Below are 21,192 nucleotides of genomic sequence, written 5' to 3' on the forward strand. Positions count from 1 at the left end.
ACTGTTTTATCTTATGTTACTGGGGAGAAGTACTTCTGTCTGATGAGAATTAATCAAGATGAGATGGAGTATCCAAAATGTATTGTAAAAGTCTGTACTACCATTAATAATTGGTTTGTAGTATACATTTAAAGTTAAATTTAAGTTTAAACTTTAGATCAGAATACTCTGGCAGCCAGGGTCTCATGTACCATACGTGTGTTGTTGACATAGTTGCAAGTCAAGGAAATTAGCAGTCTTCTAAGTCCAGCTGGGTTTTTTTGCTATTTCTGGCTGCTTTCCTTCAACAAATTTCAGCTCTTGGCAGTATAATGAACAGCATAATATTGTATTAGGACATTTTTTTCTGTTAACCCTTCATTTTGCTTATAGACCTGAAGTTAAATAGTGCCAAGCATTTTATGAGAGGCAAAACCTTGTATAAATGCTTTTTTAAGGAATTGTAATACTTTTCATTGCAAATGTGTTTTAACAATGAAGTGTTTTTTCCTGCTCCACTGCCTGCTCTAAAGGTCTTTTGTATTCCTCCTCTGGACACTTTGGCAAACTGCTCCCTTAAGCTTCTGCCAAAGCTTTCTGGGGCAGGCATACCCCAGACATTACAGGCAAGGCAGTCTGAACATAGCTGTCAGTAGAAGCCACTGGTTTTATAACTCAACAGTATTAAATACAGGAGCAGTAACACACTTTACATTGTTCAGTGGAGATATTTATGTTAATTGTACTGTTTATCTCTTTGTGACACCATGAAGTCAAGTAAATATTGTTCTCATATTATAGATGATGAAGTGGAGCTCAGAACAAACGATTTATTGCAAGTTAGGAAAGCTAGCAAGGCAGATAAGCAGAAAGGGAGAAGTCCTCAGTACTGTAAGTCCGCTAGAGAGTGCTGTTTCCAGCTAAATACTCAGCCCTTGTTTTTCCTTTACAGGATGTGTTCACGGGACTTCTGGCGAGGGAGGGCAGGACAGAACAACTGGGGCATTAAAAGTAGCAGTTCTATGTTACACTGAAGTTGGCAAAAAGCAATGAGAAGCATGTTCCTTCTCCCCATTGCTATCTGTCTGAAAGGGTTTGGGAGACAGTGTTCAGACTTCCTTCTTAACATCTTAACACGTCACTTCTAAATTAAGACCGTGCTTAATTTTCTTAAACTGGTACATTTTAGTGGGATGAGTGCTTGTGCTGAGTATTCATAAATGTTGTCTTACAGAGCACAAGTAGGAGCATTATTTCTTCTCCTCAGAGTGAATTTATTTCTAAAACTCCTTTTACATCTGTAATCAGAAAAGTATGACAAAGCATAGTATAGAATATAAATTAGTGAATGAGAACTTCATTGCTAACATTGTATTTTAAATACAATGATTTTAAAGTACAAGAGATAAAAATAATAGCATTTAAATACAAGGCCGGAGGTGTCCTTTCTCTGAAATGTAATTTCAGAGCACCTGAGTTTCAAAGGCAGTTTTGTTTTCTGGTTGTTTTCATTTTGCTGTTTCCCCAAAATAAAGCCGTTTTACCACATAGGATCAGATTCTTCGAGCAAGTATTTGCACTTTTTTTTTTTTTTTTTTTCTCTACCAAAGTGTTCAGATGGTCTTTGGGGTATATACCCTGGTTCTGTACCGACCTCATAAGAAGCATTTAAATGAGTGCCATTAGCTTTTGTAATCATCATGGAAAAAATGCATTTTACTTAGAATTAATTCTAATGTGAAAAAGGAAGATGAAAAAATGTTGTTGGAGGAAACTGACAAATGTGTTTTCATGCATAAGTTTCCATATGATATTTGATTATGTTCTTTCTAATAACTACATCTCTTTCTTTAGTCACCTTTCCACACCCTGCAGGTTCTGCACCCTCATGGTCTAGTCTTCTGGACACCAGCAAACAGTGGGATTACTATGCACGAAGAGAGAAGGACAGGGAACGTGAGAGAGAGAGATCCCGAGATCGGGATCGTGACCGGGACCGAGACAGAGATCGAGACCGTACCAGAGACAGGGAAAGGGACCGAGATCACAGCCCGTCTTCAAGTGCGTTCAACAGGTCAGTGAAATGTCCTAAATGTGCTGTACCTCTGCTCAAAACTCTCGTCTCTGTTAAACAGTGTACTTCAACACCCAAATTTGTGTTCTGCTGTGTATTCTGAAGAGCTGGGTGTGGTGTGGCTTCCCCACCTTTGCCCTTCTCTCTTGGAAACTATAATTCTAAATTTCTACATGTGAAACAGAAGCAGAAAAAAAGGGCAGTATACATCCAAATTGGTCACAAGGTAAAGGTGATTTAAGTCTTGAGAATGTCTGAAATATCCATCTCTCCTTGACATCAATGGGTCTAGAAAAAATTTACAGAAAAACCTACGGAAGTACCAAATGAATTTTAGTTGCCAGTTCGGTTTGACCTTAATTAATGGTGTTAAATACCTGGTAAAATGGTTAATATGGTTGGTAAAAATGGCTGGATAATAATGTCTCCTCTCTTTTAAAACCTATTATTTCAAGGTCAAGAACTTATCTTTAATTTTGATGTAGACAATGAAAATCATGTCAGATAACTTTATTCAGCTTTCTAATTGCTTTTAAAAAAACCCTGCAATTGTTCTGTGGTTCATGTGCTCAAGTACAAAGCGTTTGATGTTGAGCTCACTATGGCTCTATAGAACAGAGGTCTATTGGTTAACCAGATTTTTCTAAATTTCCTCTGCTTGTTACCTACTAAGCTTTTTGGGGTAAGTATCTGATGCTTTTATCAGTGTTCGTTGTTAAGTTTAAATTTTTGCAGAATATATGTTAGCTATTAGGCAGATTGTTTTTACTAATGGTTTTAAGCAGAAGGGAATGAGAGCGCTGAGAGTAAACATTACTGCGGTTGAGAGAGATGACATTTTTGCATGATGATTGTTAGCTGAAGACCCGAACTGGATGCAAGCTGGGGGATTTTCCATGTATGCTGGTGTGGTGATGTCCTCTCCTGTGGGCATGTGCTTCGTTCCAGGGTCAGTTTCTGAGGGCTGAAGACCCATCTTAAACATCTGTTTCTCAGACAGCTTGATTGAAGGCCAGAAAGAGCCCTGGTCATTCAAGGGTGCTTGAAATGAACCTTAATAGCTTCCAGGCCTCAAGAAATCTCTGTGCTGCTGCCAGAGTTATCTGTAAAGGAGGGGGAAGAGCAGGCCTCGACTTTTTTATGTGACTAAATTATCCACCATCTGTAGCAAAGCTGTTGCCACATGGCTGTGTAAGAAAATGGGAGGCACTTAACTAGGATAAGTTGGTTTGGGAATCACAGGAGAGGTGGGAGAGGCTTAAGAAAGAACATGCAGATATAATGTTTCTTAAGAAGGTTTATTTTCAATTCTGTGCACTTATGAAAAAAAAACGAATGGAGCTGTGAGGAAGAGAACGTGAACTATTTTAAAGATGGCACAGATTTATAGCTTTTATTTGTTTTCCCTTTGTTTAAACTTTGATCAAGTGGTACTTTGGTGGGGTTTGTAGTAAGCATCAAGTTTAGCGTTTTACTGCTCAGAAATTATGGTGTTCAATGCTTTTAGCAGTTGTTTTCCAGATAAATAGCCTGTGTTTTCGCTACAGAAATTCTTCTTTTAAGAAATGTTACGGCATTTCTTAAAATTATAGGAAAATAGGATTTTTATTCTATTATAACAAAAATGTGGTTTAAAAATGAACTTTCAGGTGTCTTTATATTGTGTTCTGCTTTTACCCTGTTATCCTCAAAGAAAAGTGCATTTTTAGAATGCATCTCACTCTGCACCCTTGAGAAGATGCTATTATTTTTGGACTGTTTCCCTTCTGTGAAGCGTGGGACTTTATTTTGTTTGTTTGGGTTTTTTGTTTGTTTGTTTTGTTTGTTTTATTTTGGTAGTTTCAAGTCAATTAGTTACCACTAAAAGTGTAGACATTGGATTTTGATTGATGTGTTATTGTTTTGTGGTTCTTCCTCAGCAATTTGAAAAATTTAAAAAAAAAAAAACCCAAAAAAAGAAACTTCAACCAAAAAAACAAAACAAACTCCCAAAAAACCCTACCCCCAGCAACTGTATTTCTAAGGTCCTGGAATTTAATAATCTCATGCAGGAGAACAGATCAGGGTCTGGCTGGCTGGATTGCAGCTTTACAGGACTTGGTGTCCTGGTGGTCAACAGACTGAATGAGACTCCAAGATCAGTGTGCGATAAAGGTCAAAACACTGAGCAGAATTAGAGTGTTCCTGAAAGCTCCCAACACACTGGTCTTGGCAAACTGTTTTTTTGCTTTACTTAAAGAAGTTGTTTATTTTCATCAGACACACATACAAGCTGTCATGGTTCTTTAGTAGTTTGCCAAAATAAGGTTTAAAAGGGAGTATCAGTATTTTTAACCTTTTCTAGAGTGTTCTAAAATAACTGGGTAACAGAACAAATGCAAACTGTGAGTTACCATTATGGGCTTTGGATCTCATCTTTGAAACCAAGCCGTAAGTCTACAAGTAGTCATCTAATTTCTCATGGGAAGCTTATCAGAATTTAGTGGTAGACATACAAATTTTAACTTTTTAATTAGTTAAAAAGTTCAAAATATGAACTTTTCATATTTTGAATCGAAATACTAGTTTTGGGAAGCATTATCAGATATGGGAGGAAACTACAGTTGCACAGAGAGGCTGGGGAGTCTCCATCCATGGAGACATCCTGAAGCTGTCTGGACATGGTACTGATCAGCTGGTCCTGATGTCCCTGCTTTAGCTGGGGTTTGGTCCTGATGACCTCCATTCATAACCTTCCAACCTCAGTTTTTGTGCCAAATGTGCTTTGCCGGATTCAATCAGCTTACTCTCAGATCTGAGGTTATAAATGCATTGTAAAGTCAATGAAATTGTCAGTGGCAAATCATAATTTTGAGTTCTGTAGTTGTAGCTGTAGTTTTCCTGGTTTTGATGTGTGAATATTTTTTGTGTCCCTTAGAAAAGCGCAATTTTCTATGGGGTGGTTAATGCTTCTCTACAGTGTCATAAATTACTAATTTCTGACATTTGCTTAATGATGTAATCATACAGGGTTTCATGAAAAGACTAGTGCTGTTGCTTCAGGTGTTGCCCCTTCTCATTCTTGAATTTTCATGCATAGCTGTAATAATCATTAGTGTAATATCCTCACTTGGGAAATGGCCAGAGGATCCAAGTTGTGGCAGATAAAATGGGTTTGAGAAATCTCTTGAGGCTTGAGCTGTTCTCCCTGTGTGATCTGTCTGATCTGTTCTGCTGCTGCAGGGACCTCAGGAAGATACTTTCTTTCATGGTAAATATTGGCAGAGACAGAAACACTTGCCTTTTGTTAGGTTAGCAGTATCTAAATTTTTACTGATTTTACTTCTTTAGAAAGACTGGTTACATTGTGCCTTTCTTTAGGGCCTGGTGGGGATCTCCCAAACTAAGGCTAGAGAACACTTCATGTGATACATAAATAACTACACGAAGTTCATTTATATTGAAGTTGCACTGTTAAATGATGCTGGGTAGGATTTTCTTGGTGGAGAAATGATGCGATGATTGTGCTTTTTTAAGCTATGCTAATGTAGCATTTGAGTCGTGTTGGCTAACAATGGACAGTGTTCTCGTCTTTTTTCTTTTTTTTCTTTTTATTTTTTTAGATTTCAGTAAACTCTTAGAACTGCCCTTTTCATCAGGTCAAAATATAAAAATATGTTTTTAAGTAAAGCCTTTAAATTCATGTCTAACCTGTGATATTTAGGGGGTTTTACCAACATTCTGGCAGGGCAGCATTTCCTGGCAGTCCAAGCAAGAAGTGGAAGTAGAGACAGCACTGGGGAAAAATTAATTTCAAAAGCAGCCCAAAACATTTAGTATATTTTACTCTTTGTACTTAGCTTTTCCTTGTCTTGAAGCAGGTGTAAGGAAATAGATAACTGTACCAAAATCTAATTTTAATTTACCCAAGTTGTATAATAGTCAAAAAGTGTGTTGATAAGTGTAGAACGTTTCAAACACTGATCTGAAAACATTACTGAAGTTTATGTAGGATTGTATTTCCTTCCCAGTTAGATACAGGTTCAAACTTAACAGCTTGATACCTCCTAAATAAATTTAATGGGACACTGTTGTATTCTTTTTTCTTTCATTTTTAATGAACACTTTCCTTTCAAAATTGCATTAACTGCACAAGTGTGGTGTATAACATGAAGAACTTTATTGTCCTTTAAGCAGTGGAACTCATGTAGAACCCAGAAGGAATATTAAGATTTTCCTGTCATTTGGCTTGTTATTGTTATACTCCTTGGTCTTACTGTCCTGAAAATCTGTTCTTTCTGAATCAGTGATGAAGAGCGCTACAGATACAGAGACTATGCAGAGAGGGGCTACGATCGCCATAGGACAAGTAGAGAGAAAGAAGACAGACACAGAGACAGGAGACACAGAGAGAAAGAAGAGACTCGACACAAGTCATCTCGAAGGTTTGACTTCTCTTTTTTTAATAGGATATGAAAGACTTGCCCAGTTTAATAAAAAAAAAAAAAGGAGTAAACTTTTTAAAGAACCCCAAACAAACAGGAGTTTTGTGGAAAGACTGTAAACAGTTGAATGTGAATGTGCTACTTGGAACAAGTCTGCCATGTAAAACGTAGACAGACAAAAAGCAATACTGACCCTGGGTAACCTCGTATTGAGTGATGTATGTGACAGTCCGTATGGGAACAGAAATCAGGACACTGGGGAAAGAAGGGTTAAAATGGTGAGTCAGAAAGAGGTGGAATGAAGCTGACACTCAGCAGCATGAACAGAACAACTCAACAGTCATTCTCAGCAAGTAAAATAATCCTCGCAGTCACTTGATAGAAATTGTTCTACATGACCCATTTTAAGCTAGAAATAAAAGTTATGTCCGGATAATGGGGTCAATGAGAATGTCAAATTATTAAGGAATGCCAATAGGTACGTGACATTGTTCAAAGTATTGCTATTAGAATATGGGTTACAAATGTGAAAAATCATTCCATTTTCCCCACAAAAAGTACAAGATGGATAGGTGTATGTTCCATTCCAGGAAAAATTCAGTTGTGCACTGACATCCAAAAACTCTCAGTTGGGAGCAGATGCCAGTTTTCAAATATGAATGCAGAAGATGGTTTTTTGGTACTTTGTAATTAAATAGGGCATGAAGTGTCAAGTGTTTGAGGCATGTTTTCTCTCTATTTAGTAACAGCAGACGTCGTCACGACAGTGAAGAAGGGGATAGCCACAGAAGACACAAACACAAGAAGTCCAAAAGAAGCAAAGAAGGAAAAGAAGCCAGTGGTGAGCCTGCTCCTGAACAGGAAAACACTGAAGCTGCCCCTGTGGAATAGGCTTGTGTGATTTTTGCCTACTTGCATATATATTAGTGCCAGAAATAGATTACTATAAATCTTGTTATTTTTCTGGGAATTATAATAATTTGCTCTTAATCTTGTTCTGTTAGTTTGAAATCAAAGGTTACTTTGGTTTTTTTTGAAAATAAAAGAACGAATTTTTCATGTTAAGATTCTTGGAGTGATTTTGTCTTTTAAGAAACAGTGAAAAAAGATCTTACAGCTAGAGGCTTATGCTCTTACAATATAAGCAGGGCTTAAATTCTTTGTATTAAATTGTCTCCTTTTTTCATAAGCCAATGGGAAGGTCATTCTTTTACTGACTTTAGAAACAGTGTGCATTCATTTTATTACATACCAAACATCTGGAACAGTGTGGGTTTAGCATAGCTTTTGGAGTCATATTTGGAAAGGTCATCCTTTACTACAGGGACACACAGGAACTGCAGGCTCTTCAAAAACATTGTAATAATGTGAATTAAAAAAAAAAAAAAAAACTAGAGAAAGTGGGAAAGGTGCCGATTGTTCTTAGTTGAATGGAACACTGAGCGTGGTGATGATACACTTGGTAATTTTGCCTGGTTTGTGTGGGTGCATAAGGATGAATTAAGCTGGATAATCATCCCTGCTGCTTTTCAGTGGCTTAAAAGAGAGTTCATTTTAGCCTTTGTTCTAGGGGAACAGCTGCCCTTAACACGATAAAGATTAACAAACATATCCTCTTCCCACTGCAAGCTTGTGAGATAAAAACAAGACTGTGGAACATGAGTAATTTGCAGAGAAAGACAAAGGACTATTTTAAGAGACATATAAGACCATTATCACTTTCAGATTTACTTCATGCAGAACAGTATCAAGTGTGATTGATAGGGCAGTCCCACAAAAATTTTACTGCTAATCAAAAGACTTACTTGATGGCATTAGCAGGGTGCAGTGTTCTTCCTTAAAAGTAGTATTCTATATAAAAATCCCAGATTTAATAGTATTAATCAGAACAAACCAGGGAAACGAGGTAATTTGGTTTTGGATGAAAATAATGTCTGTACAAGTACACAGTTACAATTATTTTTAATTATTTTAGAAATTTCATTCACAGTTTTACAGACTAACAAACAGTACTTGAAAGTCTTGAAAATACCAGCTTCATGCTGACCATGAAAAGGTACACATAATCAAAGTGCTATTAACGTGTTGGATAAAAACCTTCACCTGATTATTGCAACTAGAAAAATTGCAAGAAGTATTTCCATAAGTTATTCAAGGTTTTTCTTTTTGTAAATCAAAATAAAGTGGGTGAGCAGAAGCTGTTGCTCCTTAAATTTCATTATTATTATAATGCATTAAATAGATACATAGATATGTATAAAAAAAAAAAAAAAAGACAAAAAATCCTTAAGAACACAGGGAAGGAAGGACTTAAGTCTGTAGCTTGGATCACTCTGAAGTGATTTTCTGACGAGTGTCACTGCTTTACCTATACTTGACTTTTCTTGACATGCAGGTTGAAGTTTCACAAACCTTTCCTTTATAAATACATACTTGACCCCCCCCCCCCAAAAACGCAGACTGCTGTTCCTTTTTTTACATTTTTTCCCCATGTTAAGATACTTGTCATACTCTCCATAAAGACTTGTTTTATAAAAATGTGCCAGGCCAGGACACAATTGTGAGAGTAATTTTTCCTTTTAGTTCTTTGAGCATCCTTGCCAAGCAGGCATGCATCATTCCTGATGTGTTCCTGCCATTGACAGCAAGGAGGATGTCACCACATCTGAAAAAACAAATGCAAGACAACAATTAAAAAAGGCGACTTTTTATCTTACATGTTTTCAAATGCCAAAGCACATCCTTAAGCTGGGGGAAGGGGTAGAAATGAGTATTATGGTTCCTTCTCTGACTAATTACTGTTCATGAATAAGGGAATAAAGCTAGTGCAAATATTTCACTTGTTTGGGTTTCTTACAAATTTACAATTAATTAGACATATTTGAAAGAGAACATGATAAAGTTCTTCTGATATTCATTTTGATGAATCATCAGCACAGAATCCTAGAAGAGCTTTGGTTGAAGGGACGTCAGAGAGAACCCAGTTCCAACCCCCTTGCTCTGGGCAGGGCCATCTTCTACTAGACTAGGTTGCTCAAAGCCCCAGCCAACCTGTCCTTGAATAAGGAGGAGGCATCCACAACTTCTCTGGGCAACCAGTTCCAGTGCCTCACCACCCTCACATTAAATAATTTCTTTTTAATAGCTGGTCTAAACCTACGGTCTTTCAGTTTAAAGCCATTGTCTCTTGTCCTAGCACTACATACCCATGTAAAAAGTCCCTTTCCAGCTTTCTTGTAGGCCCTCTTTAGATACTAGAATGATTTGTGTTCTGAACAACTGTACCTTTTAAGCCTTGTTAATTGATGTAAGTTTGTGCCATGATTGTACATTTACTCTCTTCAAGTGTATTGGTGTTTGCAGGGAAGGCATTTGGTTGGGGTGTTAAGAACTGGATATGTGGGAAACCTCTGTGCTGGCATGCTTTGTACCACCCCAGAGATCAAATTGACTCTTCTTTTAACTTACTAGTGGATTGCTAGACATCTGAAAACATTCTGCTATGAAGGCAGATCTGTTAAAATTCAGGATACTTATGTCCTGTTTCCAGATCTCCCAGAGTTAGGTCTGTATCAGTGAGTCCTTCCCAAACCCTGCCGTTGCCTTAATGAAAATATGTTTTTTAAAAACCCCCACTAGTTAATCAGAAGAAAAACTTACTTTAAAGCTACTTTTTTTTAGATAGTGATCATTACCTAATTCTGCCATCATTATATGCTGGTGTTCCCCCAACAATGGATTTGATAAAGAATGGTTTGTTCCCAGTGTGTTCTTCATAACCTCCTACAATGCTGAAGCCAAGACTTCCAGATGTATTTCTTCGTAATACAATTTCTTTGCAGCTGTACAAATACCTGAAATAAACCAGTTTAATTAAATGTCTTATAGTTAACTTTAGATTCTGATGAACCATTAATAATCTGCCTTTTCATGTACCCATTGAGTTGGGAGAGTTAAATAGTGCCATATTTCCACTGTATTAAGCACATGCACTTCTCTATTTCTGTAGTATACTGCTTTCCTGTTATAACCAGATAACCCGTTATCCCAAAAGTAAAATTAGTAGATAGTCTTGGGCTTAAGTATTAAATAAGCTTTTAATAGGGTAGAAAACTATGCAAATCATCTAGTTGGTGTGATGGAGAAAAGCACAAGCCTGGATTTAATGTTTGTAAATCAGCAATTCAAAAAGCTGTATTTTTTCTACTTTGTACAGCCCAATGACTTCTTCCAGATATGAGCCTTTATGTGATAAATTATGTCAAAGTGCTCAGGCACTTACTACTGTGGTACATGTCAAAGTGATATAATTTTAAGGCCAATGGAATGAACTACAAAAATGACAGATGACACAAAGACAGGTATTGGTGGAATTAGGGATCCTGAGCTTTTCTTGAGTAACCTGATAAGTCACAGCATGGAAGATGAGAGAAACCTATCCATGTGAGTCAGTGCTTTGGAGTCCTGAGTCTGCCCTCAAGAAGACAGCTTGTTCTTACTGTAAAGATTAACACAAGATTTTGTAGTAAGAGAGCTGAAATCTGCTTCTCTCTCCATTTGCCTTTTGAATGCATTTTATGATACTGTATGTACGCTCATCAAAGCTTAGGTTCCTAAACTAGGAATAGGGGAAAACAAGAACAGTGTTATTAGGTTCTTAAATGTTGCCTAATGCTCTGAGTACATTAATTTCTGTTTCCTTTTTTCCAAACCAAATAAATTCTATTTGTTAGAGAGTGAGTGATAGAAATTTCTGTCCATAATACTTAACCAACTTATCATTAGTGGTGTCCCCAGGAATGACTGAAATTACTGAATGACTAAAAATACATTTGCTACTTGAAATCTTAAAATATAGGCTGGCCTAGAGCAGGCAACTGTTACAAGCTCTATTTAGAACCTTTTTAGGTTTCTGAAAAGCACCTGACACTTCTACAGGAGGATAAATAAAGACTGATGTGCCTGATGTTTTAAACAGTGCATTTGCTGTCTTTCACAGTACTAATACTAGATTATCCCCCAGGACCTACAAATATTCACCTGCTGCCAGGGTGGTAGGTATGTAATATTTGCACAAAAATTCACTGGTTGCTAATGTAAGAAACGGGTGACATTTTCTTCTTCTTCAGCAGCCAGGCATTATTACTTTGCCATCTGTGGACTTCTTCAATGTGCAAAATCACTTAATCCCTCTATGTTTAATGGTACTTATCAAGGTCATGACCAAGCAGTGCCAGGATTCAGCCATTAGTGCTATAATTCAGTGTTGATTTTGGGGCAGAGGTCTCTCCTGCCCAGTGCTACACTCACTGCCTTAAGGAGCACATTCCTGGAATTGAAAGGTAATCGGCTAAATCCTTATGCCACAGAAAAGTAGTAGGCAAGCAGGTAAAGACAGGAGGAAAAAAGGCAGCAAAGCCAAACACGCCTTATGTGCATTCTATACATGCAGTCTATAAGATTATTAGTTGCATGGTTTCCATCAGTCCAGAAAGCATAAATACATATTTGCTGTCAAAGTGTATGATAAATTTACGTAAAATAGACACAGCATAATAGCATTTGGATTGTTCTCTCTGCTAGAGCAAAGAAAACCTGTGGAAACCAAGGAACAGCAGAGAGCAACTCTGTTGTGACTCCAAGTCCCTGCACTGCCTTTTCCTCACCAAAGGAACTGGGTGTAACCTGTTGCGACAAGAAGGCAGTGGAGACACAAGTCAGGAGAAGAGATGCTGGTATGACTTTGGTACACCCTCTTTTCTCTCCTTTTCACAAAGTGTTTACAAGCTTGTCTTCTTTAGTTCCCAATACCCAAACTGGTAATTAAATGTTTTCAGTTCGGAAAGCCAAGTCTCTTCTGGCTTCAACAATAATGAGTGAGGGATTTCCCAGTTTTGACAATGAGTTTACTCACTCTTCCCCTTTTCACTTGCCCTGCTGTGGTGCAGGCAGGTCCAACCCATCACAACAGCCTTAGCTAGAGACTGACTCTTAAAAGAATAGGAGTGTCTAGGATGTGTTTATCCGTTTAACTCGACGTTTTCTTATCTGCATTCTATGGGATAGAGGTATAAGCATGGCAGTGCATCATCCATCAGCTGTTTGTCAGCGCTGTCACAACTGTGAAAAGGGTGCTGGCAGGCAAAGCTGAGCTGTATGTAAGGCAGGTACTGCTTGCTCCAAACAGTTCAGTGCCTAAGCAAAGAGCAGCCCAAAGGGAGTCCATTCTTTTACGGCTGTTTAATCATAAAAACAAGCTACAAAGTACCACAGAGAAAAAATAAAATCATATGAAGATGCTTAGTGTGTTTGAGTAGCTTAATCTTCTGTGATAATGAAAGCCCCAGTCTGGGTGTTTTGACCCAGTCAAACTACCATAACCCACTAAACTGCAACTGGTCTAAGGAGAACCATCTCCTTGGAAGAGAGCAGCTCACAGTCACTGCCTTTATTGCTAAATACTCCAGAAGATGAAGATAAGGAATAATTCATATGCGAACCTGCCTCAGATACAAGATTTGGGGATATACAGGGTCTACCCACAAGGTCCTATCCTAAGCAATACTACAACTAAGCATTAGTTACTGATGCATGAGAAATTTAAAAGTGCTTGTTTTCAAGTAGTTAAATGTACAATTCCCGGCTGATTTTCATGAAGCACAAGTAGCCTTATGCTCTAGGCACGAATACCAGCCCAACTGCAGGAGGATTTCAGCAATAACAGCTATGAAAAGGGTAACTCCCTCCCCCCTCCCCATTACAGTACACAAATGACAGCTGAGTAAGTAATATTTGAGAATCATTTCCACCAGCACCCTACAGCCTGGACTGAGTTACTTTGGAGGTGTTTCTGTTCTAATTTCATGTTTTACATCTTGTTCTACCCCAGGTTTGCAGAATGACTTTGGCCACCTTGTCTCTTTCTCATCTCACTTTACAGATGAAGAAAAGCACTTGTGTGAAGTACTAATGTTTGTAAATGTTATGACAGGATGATCTAAAAAGTATTCTAAGTGCTAGCTGAGGGAAGGAAATGTGAGGAGAGCAAAGAAAGGAGAGCAGGAAAACAAGCAAGGGTAGAAGCAGTATCAGAGCTGGGGAAATGCTTTTTGCCAGCTGTTCCCCGTTATTTCCTTTGTGCATGCTTGACAACAACATCTCCGTCTACCAATAAAGGAGTTCTGTCTTCCTAAACAACAAACAATTAAATTAGCTACCCTGAAATAAGTCTTCGGGCGAGAATGCTTAAGGTCCTGCATCACTGTTTCCTCCCAGCCCGCAGCCCCTCCGCTTGCGTGCAGGCCAAGTTTTGACAGATGTCAGATGCACATGTGCACGCATTTTATAACCACCACATATTGGATTGTACTACAGAGAGAACAGAGGAGCTGTTTATGTATTATCAAGCCATACAAAAGTGAGAAAACCCAGTTCTAAGATCTCACGAGAAAAGGACAAAATTTAAGTGAGGTCCACAAATGTAAAATTAGCAAGATGGCTTTTCCAAGTCTTTGAGCTTCGGTGCAAGGGATCAGATCACTTGTCTGATTCTGCTGCTACCAACCTCATCCAGAAAAATGGTATAATACCCTAATTCTCAATATTTGTGTCTCTTGTCTGTACCCATCTCTGTAATGTGCATGCAGTCCCTGGGAAGGGAAGAGTTCTGTTCTAGTATGGAAAATCAGGCATTTACAGTAAGCTACTTTAAATCATGTAAGTATTGTTAATGTTAGCATGTTTTCTACTTCATTGGTCATGGACAGAAGTCTGTAGACATGCTCTAGTATTTAGTTCAACTCAGCACATTTTATGGTACCATTCACAAGATGTTCCTCAAAATTTCATGGATTTGGAACAAAGAAGGAAAGATTCTCCTGTCCCCTCAGTTTCCTGAGCCTGAACATCCCACTCTAAGTTGTGAGGTCAAGCTGCCTCTGAACACCCCACCTTGCTTTTTGTGAGCAAATACACAACTGCACTACAGGGGTTTGTCTTGAGCCACATCTTTCCCTTAAAAGAATTTAAATAATCTACTATCCAGCCTCCTTTATTTTAAACCATGCCTGTTCTTGGCCTACCAGTTTTACTGCGTTTTCTATTTGTTCAATTTGTCTTACATAGGCGTGACCCTTCCTGCCCATCTTCCCAAGTACTTTGCATGATCCCTCATAATCATGATTTTGACATTTCTACTTTTCCATTAGTTGCGCCATTCTTAGACTCACATACCTTGGAGCAGTCCTTCTAGTAAATAGTCTAATTAAAATAGGTGATTCTTCAACATTTTGCCCCATAACAGCACTTCAGGCACTTTTTCCAAGATGGACCTGTCAGACATCTATTTAGACAGAGTATAATTTTCTCTAACACCCTGGAAAATGTCATGAGACTGCTGACAATGTCTTGGGATCCAGTGAGACATGATCCTTGCCAAAAGCAAACTGAAAGCCAGAGAAAGGTTAAATGCTCAACCTGGGGCGCAATGAGTTAACATGAAACACATCCTCATGAGAGAACTTGAAGGACTTTCAGACATCTGATGTGGGCCCTGGAGAGTCAGAACAATAAGTGGGTGAGCACACTTATGCTGGGGAAGACAGAAGGGTCTGCTAATACCTAGTGAGCAATCCCAAACCTGATCCTCTTGTGCCCCTACTCAGCCAACCAGCTGCGTATAAGAAAACAGAGCACCTTTGTTACTGTCACATCTAATGCACGTTGGTCCCTGTCTGATGTTCAGAGCAGTGTCCCCACTCAGCATACCAATGTCCCCATGTCTCTTTGAAGGAAAAGGGCCATGCTGTGCTCTGTGCACGGCCTCGCAGCTGGGGATAGAGTTACAATGAGCTCTTGTCTTCAGCCTTGCTGACAGTGGGGCTGATTTTCCTTCAGACAAAAAGAGCTGGAATGCCTTCACACATGCAGCCTTCAGAGGAGAAAGGCTAAAATGAGCTCAGAAACCATTCCTAAAATGGGAAAACCCATTTTATTGCCAAACTGCAAAGTGGAACCGACTCATGTGAGCTCTGGGTGCAAGCCTGCAGTACTGTGGAGCTCTGTCCTTCATGTCCTCTACCATGCAAAGGTAGTGGGAACTTCAGGCAGCTGTGAGTAGAAGATGATGACTAGGCAGCTCAGGTTTTCTACACAGCCCAGTGAAGGTGGCATAGACAGGGTGCGATTGTTTCAGTCCATCTAGCAATGGATGGTGATAGAAGGCAAGACTCAGCACTGCACACTGCAGATTGCAGCATCTGTAAGTCCGCTAGTCTGTTGTCTCTTCACTGAGAGCCTTACCCATGCTCCAGTACCTTCACTGTGCTGCTGGTCAAGCTCAGGGGTGCAGAAGAAGATAGCAGGAATGAGGATCTCCCTGGGCCTGCCTGTCTTCAGAGAGACTGAGCGAGGAAAATTTCCCATTGCCTGGGGTAACAAGTTAAGGGGCATCCATTTACTGCATTTTGTTGTTACTGCTTTTCTTTCACAGGTATAAAGAACATTTTGCCTGTGGGTGACGGACACACAGCCTACGTTCTGCTCTTGCAGTGCTTCAGCACATGTCATTAGCATCAGACCGAGCCCCAAAAAACATCTGGCCCTCACAGCAGACCTTGCTGCAAGGTGAATGGGCTCAAAATGGCTCCAGATAGAAAGAGGGAAACCTGTTATGCAAAAGTAGGAAATGAAGAGGAGTCCTGAAACTGTGCCTAGAGAAAAGTCCACCTGTTCTGCAGACCATCTTTTCCTGCCCTCCTGTAAAAGGGAGACACTGAACTGCTGCCAGAGTTAGGAGTACAGTCAAGAGGAACTTATAAGATAAAGTCTTGATTCCTTAAAACTGAGTTCCAGCTCTGTGATCCCAGCTTTGCATATTCACAGATTCACAGTGTATCCTCATTTCATACTTCCTGAAATGATATGGAAGCTGCAGGTATTACACCGTGCACACCGAGAGCTTAGTGACAGGCGATGTGGCTCTTATTATCCTTGCAGAAATGACAACACAGCTGCTTCCTGTGTATGACAAATGGCCTTCTTTCAGGCGGGGGTGGGGTTAAAAGAGGTGATTTGGAGATACTGGCCAACTGCAAGAGCTTTGCAACATCTGGGTAAAGTCAAACAATTCAGCTGGATTTGGCTAAGGAGTAAGGCTGTGCAGCTTGAGTGCTGCAGGAGGGGTATCTGCCTTCTGCAGGGTGGTTGAACATAGACTCCAGCAAGCTCCTGTATCCTTGCAAGCTTTTCCTTTCATTCCCTAAGTGCCAGATATGTTTACAAGATTGAAACAATTCAGTATTCTATCCTCCCTCACAAGGGGAACTGCACGTCTATTTTGCCATGTACACGTACCCATTTACAAAAGGGAGGTATTTAGAGTCAAGTCAGTCACAGAGCCTGGATTTAATTAAGATGTCAGTGCAATGAATCAAGCCAAAAGAAAGAATTGCCAGAAAATACAAATCTTTCCTCCCACTCCCCCTCAGCAAGAGGTTGCAGTTGGTGGACTTACCGTGGCAGCCCCAGCCACATAACCCAGGATGGTGACCACTCGCTGCTCTCGGAGGTCTGTGTGTCCTCAGGGGGTGGAAGGTGACCCCGCTCCTCCTGGGCTTCACATGCTCTCATCTCCAGGGCTTTGAGCACCACTGAGGAGTTGGTGTTCTTCAGCAGGGCGACGGCCTCACTCCGGCTGACTCCCGTCAGATCAATGCCATTCACATTCAGGAGGATGTCACCTGAGACCAATAAAACAGATGATAAAAAACCCTGCAAGTGTTTCCAGGATCCCCTCCCCACCTCCACAAACAAGCGAGTCAAATCCATGGCCAAGAGCTGGCTGCCTGATGAGGCTTTTTGCCAATCCTATAGTTCAACGTGGCTGTGAAGCATATGCTAGTAAACATCCCACAGGCATGAGGGAAGGGTCTAGATTCCTGTACACAGAAACTTTGGTCCAACTCTGATGGTTGGACAGAGGATTTGTCCTGGTTTCTTTCCACATCATGTCCTGCATCTGGAGCTGAACAAACAGCTGGGATCCTGCTGTACCAACAAGCTTTGGTACCGGTGCCTAGTACCAGTCTGAGTCTCTGGAGTCCACTTCCAGCTAACAACATTTGTACTCAACCTAAGCCTGAAACCCAACAGCTTGATGTTTTTTCTCCCAGCTCTCCCTTAGCTGAGGAGTGCCACTCTAACTTGCTCTTCCTAGTTTGCTTTGTGGAACAACATGTTATTATTTCCATATTAATGCCTGTTTAAATGGCTGCAAGCCAAACCATCTTACTGTGTGCCTTACTTATAATATAGGCACAGCAGCTATGGAGAAAAATGCAAAGATGACCTCAATTACTACAGAAAGAACAATAAGGACATCACTAATGTCATGCAAGCAGCCACAATGTCATGTGCTCTGCTACCCTTCATAGCAGGCTCCCATGCCAGGGCTTTCCTGGGTGCCCTCTGTGCTTGGCCTGGATGCTTCTCCAGGCAGGGTTGTATCACTGGCAGTCCAGGCACTGCAATATGACCATTAACCTCTTCTTGTGGTCTGCCCCCAGTGAGAAGGACAACAGCCTAAGAGCTGCTCTAAATCAGAGGCCTATGGCACTATTATAACATCACATATTCATTTGTTTCTAATTTTATCAAATTAATTAGGCTGAGTTTTCCATGCTGCCTCATGATGAATATTTTTTGGAAAATATACCCCACTGAGAGGCAGTTATTTCCCAGCAGGAGGGAAGGGGAAACCTGCTGTTTTGCTCCTGTTGTCGTATTCTCACATGGGTTTCATTGAGCAAACACAAAGAGGAAGTTCCCATGTGTGCCAGTGCTGGGCACCGAGACCCAGGCTTGTGGGGTCTGATTGGGTTGCAGCTATTCTGCCCTATTTTTGGGTGCCTTCACTTCCCTCAAACTCAGGATTTCCCTCCAGCTTCCAGGCAGTGACTGGACTAAGGAGAACATAGGGGATGAAGGGTAACTGAGCTGTGCCACTGCTGGATGCAGGCTCTTGAAGATGTAACATCCTGAAACCTGAGAATTTCATCTTTCTTCTGCTGCCCAGCTATTTCCACAAAACCAACTGATAAAACATGTTCCTCATCTCGCTCTAAAAGTTAATTCATGCAGAAGGGGAGAAACTATTAGCTTTATCCCTCTGTTACATCAGTAGCTAAATGAGGTTAGGAAGCCAAGGTTTCCAGACATGATGTTGAGCCACAAGACACTAATGTGGCTTCATATATAATGGGAATTTTGCTCCTGTATATTTCATTCAAATTCATAAATGCAATGACAAATAAGCACAAAAAATTACTTTAAAAACACATGAAGGTTGCACAATTAACGTATCAGAAGTTAGGAGATGGTGGTGCAAGCTAATTTTCCTCTGAAAAACTATTTATCCTTTTTTTTTTTTTCCTACCAGAATATTCCTAAAGCCTACTTCACAGAGATGATTAGTGCTGCATATTATACCTTTTTTGGTAGCTGACTTGAGACTCTCTAATCTGACACATCCCAAAATCTATAGGATTGCTGAATTTTGTCAGAGTGTGTAGCTCTTTCACTATCCCTCAGTTTTCAAAAGCAGCTCTTGATTTAAAGCAGACTTTCAAAATCCCCCCTTTTTACCTGTTTTTATCCTGCTGTCTCTGCTGATCACTCCTCCAGGTTCCACACTTATCACATAGATAGGCAAATCCCATTCCCGGTTAGATGCTCCACCTGCCACAGTCATTCCCAGTGACTCTGTGTGATCTTTCCGGACAGCTACCACCTTCTCATGACAGGTGACAGTGTGAAGGGTGCTCTGTGATGGAGAAAATGGCAACAACAAACACATTTTGTGGGCATGGCGACCTCCCTGACAACTTTGGCATTTTCTGTCAAAACAAATATTCATGAAGTAACACCAAGACACTTCCCAGCCACCTGACCTGAGGGCAGGCAGGACTCCCTCAGGGGCTTAAGCATCTGCTGTCAGAGCTACCACCAGGATAACTGTGCTTTAATAGTTAAAGTCAGGCACTGCTCCCTCAAAAACCAGAGTCATTTTAGTACTAAGGCTATTAGAATCAGGTCCTTGAAATGTAAATAAGGAAATTGATTTTAAAAGAAAAAAAAGTTATTGATAATAGTATCACTAGTGGTCATCATATCTTTGACTATCAGGTTGTGCTTCTTATCTTGCTGCCGGCAGTCTGAGCATCATCTGTATAGTTAGTGAGAAGTAGTCCTCTTGGATTTGAGGTCTGAAACCTTTGGGAACATACTAGAAGAGGCATATTTCTTTTCATCTTCCAGATATCTGTGTTTCTGTGTAAGTTATGGGTGGAAATACACTTGAAGAGTAAGTGTTTCTGTTCAGGAACAGAGAAGGACATTTACAGCGAAGAGCCAGCAGTTTCCAGGGTGCTCTTAGTGCTTATGCTTGAAGGGTCACTTCAGGACAGTAATCCTTATGTTTCTGCCCCTGAACAGGAAAAGTTAAATACACACAGCTGGTCATGCAATAACTAGTGCATGACTGAGGGTGAAACAAACCCACAGGTGCCTTCAGGATGGAGAACCACTGCCATGCAAGCTCCAACAAAACCTGTGAACTGAATGTCATGTTTACCATGCACTCAGTTCTTACAGAAGAGTTCAAAAGGCAAATAAAATCTAGATTTAAATGTTTATTGCTTTGCTTTCCTAAAGTATTTCATAAGTAGTGCTCCTCACAATTCCAGCCCCTCTTGCAGGAACAGCATCATCCACTTCAGGCTCATATATAATGGCACGCTTCTAAATACATTTCAAATGCATATTTAAAAGACTCTTCTCACTCACGAATGTGACCTCACATTCGTAATATACAAAAATAATCTATAAAACTCATTTAAAGCCACATTAATCTCTTCTTAGAAATCTGACATCTCACAAAGATATTTTACGTTGGTTCCTGGGCCAGCAGCACAAAAGTGGAGCAGATGAATCCACAATGTCTCCCTAAGTGACAACAATGGACAAAGGAAGATTACAGCAAGAATATTTTTATGGGAGTAGGGAAGATGACGTCTTTGATTTGTGGGTTTTTTTTGAAGGTATGTTTGGTGGAACTAACTCCACATCAAGATTTCTGTGATGCAATGTTAACACAAAACACAGGACCTTCTAGAAGCTCAGCAAAGGATTTCTCCATGCTTGAGCAGATGAACAGTAGCTGCCACAGAGCTCCAGAAACAAAAAGACAAAGAGCTCAGTGGAAAGAGGAATTCTCTCAATCTCTGGGAGAAAACCAAACAACACAGTTGTTTGGACATATTAGACCTGGTCCATGCAGAACACAGCCACTATGTCAAAGTAATTTGGCTTAGGGCTTGCAAACAAACCTAAGAATTTCTGAAGATTTTAAAACCTTCAGAAAAGATTCTGTTCCAGATAAATTTTACTTTCTGGTCCAGATAATTTTAACCTTTCACCTTTGGCTTTAAGGTGTAAATATTTTAAACACAGTAGTTCTATTTTTATGCAAATCAAACTTGATGTTTCATCCATGTTTTGCAAAAATATCCTTTTTCCCTTGAAAAAGAATGGCTTTCGATTGAGAAAAGGCCACCCCCTGAAACATGTGGAATAGGGGCACTACTAATTTTCACAAAATTGCAATCTGAAATTTTGTAGCAAAATATGAAACTGGTATTCTATTTGTGGTTCTGATTG

The 21,192-nt window shown here is 39.8% G+C and overlaps 2 protein-coding genes across 5 annotated transcripts in view; one reads left to right on the forward strand and one right to left on the reverse strand.

The window, feature by feature from the left end:
- The window catches only part of FIP1L1 (factor interacting with PAPOLA and CPSF1), a 37,985-nt gene extending 30,443 nt beyond the window's left edge, over window positions 1-7,542 (forward strand). For both annotated transcript variants that reach the window (XM_066185744.1, XM_066185745.1), the window contains 3 exons: window positions 1,834-2,053; window positions 6,340-6,477; window positions 7,221-7,542. In XM_066185744.1, the coding sequence (XP_066041841.1) occupies window positions 1,834-2,053; window positions 6,340-6,477; window positions 7,221-7,368 (506 nt within the window). In that variant the 3' untranslated portion in view covers window positions 7,369-7,542. The remainder of the gene's footprint in view (window positions 1-1,833; window positions 2,054-6,339; window positions 6,478-7,220) is intronic.
- An 880-nt stretch (window positions 7,543-8,422) lies between these two features.
- Window positions 8,423-21,192, reverse strand: part of LNX1 (ligand of numb-protein X 1) — a 121,455-nt gene continuing 108,685 nt past the window's right edge. For all 3 annotated transcript variants that reach the window (XM_066185742.1, XM_066185741.1, XM_066185743.1), the window contains 4 exons: window positions 19,120-19,297; window positions 16,991-17,216; window positions 10,173-10,331; window positions 8,423-9,142 (listed from right to left, as the gene is read on the reverse strand). In XM_066185742.1, coding sequence (XP_066041839.1) covers window positions 9,007-9,142; window positions 10,173-10,331; window positions 16,991-17,216; window positions 19,120-19,297 — 699 coding nt within the window. In that variant the 3' untranslated portion in view covers window positions 8,423-9,006. The remainder of the gene's footprint in view (window positions 9,143-10,172; window positions 10,332-16,990; window positions 17,217-19,119; window positions 19,298-21,192) is intronic.

The sequence above is a fragment of the Chamaea fasciata genome, unplaced genomic scaffold, assembly GCF_029207755.1.
Source record: "Chamaea fasciata isolate MVZ Bird 193981 ecotype frontalis unplaced genomic scaffold, bChaFas1.0.hap1 SCAF_6, whole genome shotgun sequence".
NCBI lineage: Eukaryota > Metazoa > Chordata > Aves > Passeriformes > Sylviidae > Chamaea > Chamaea fasciata.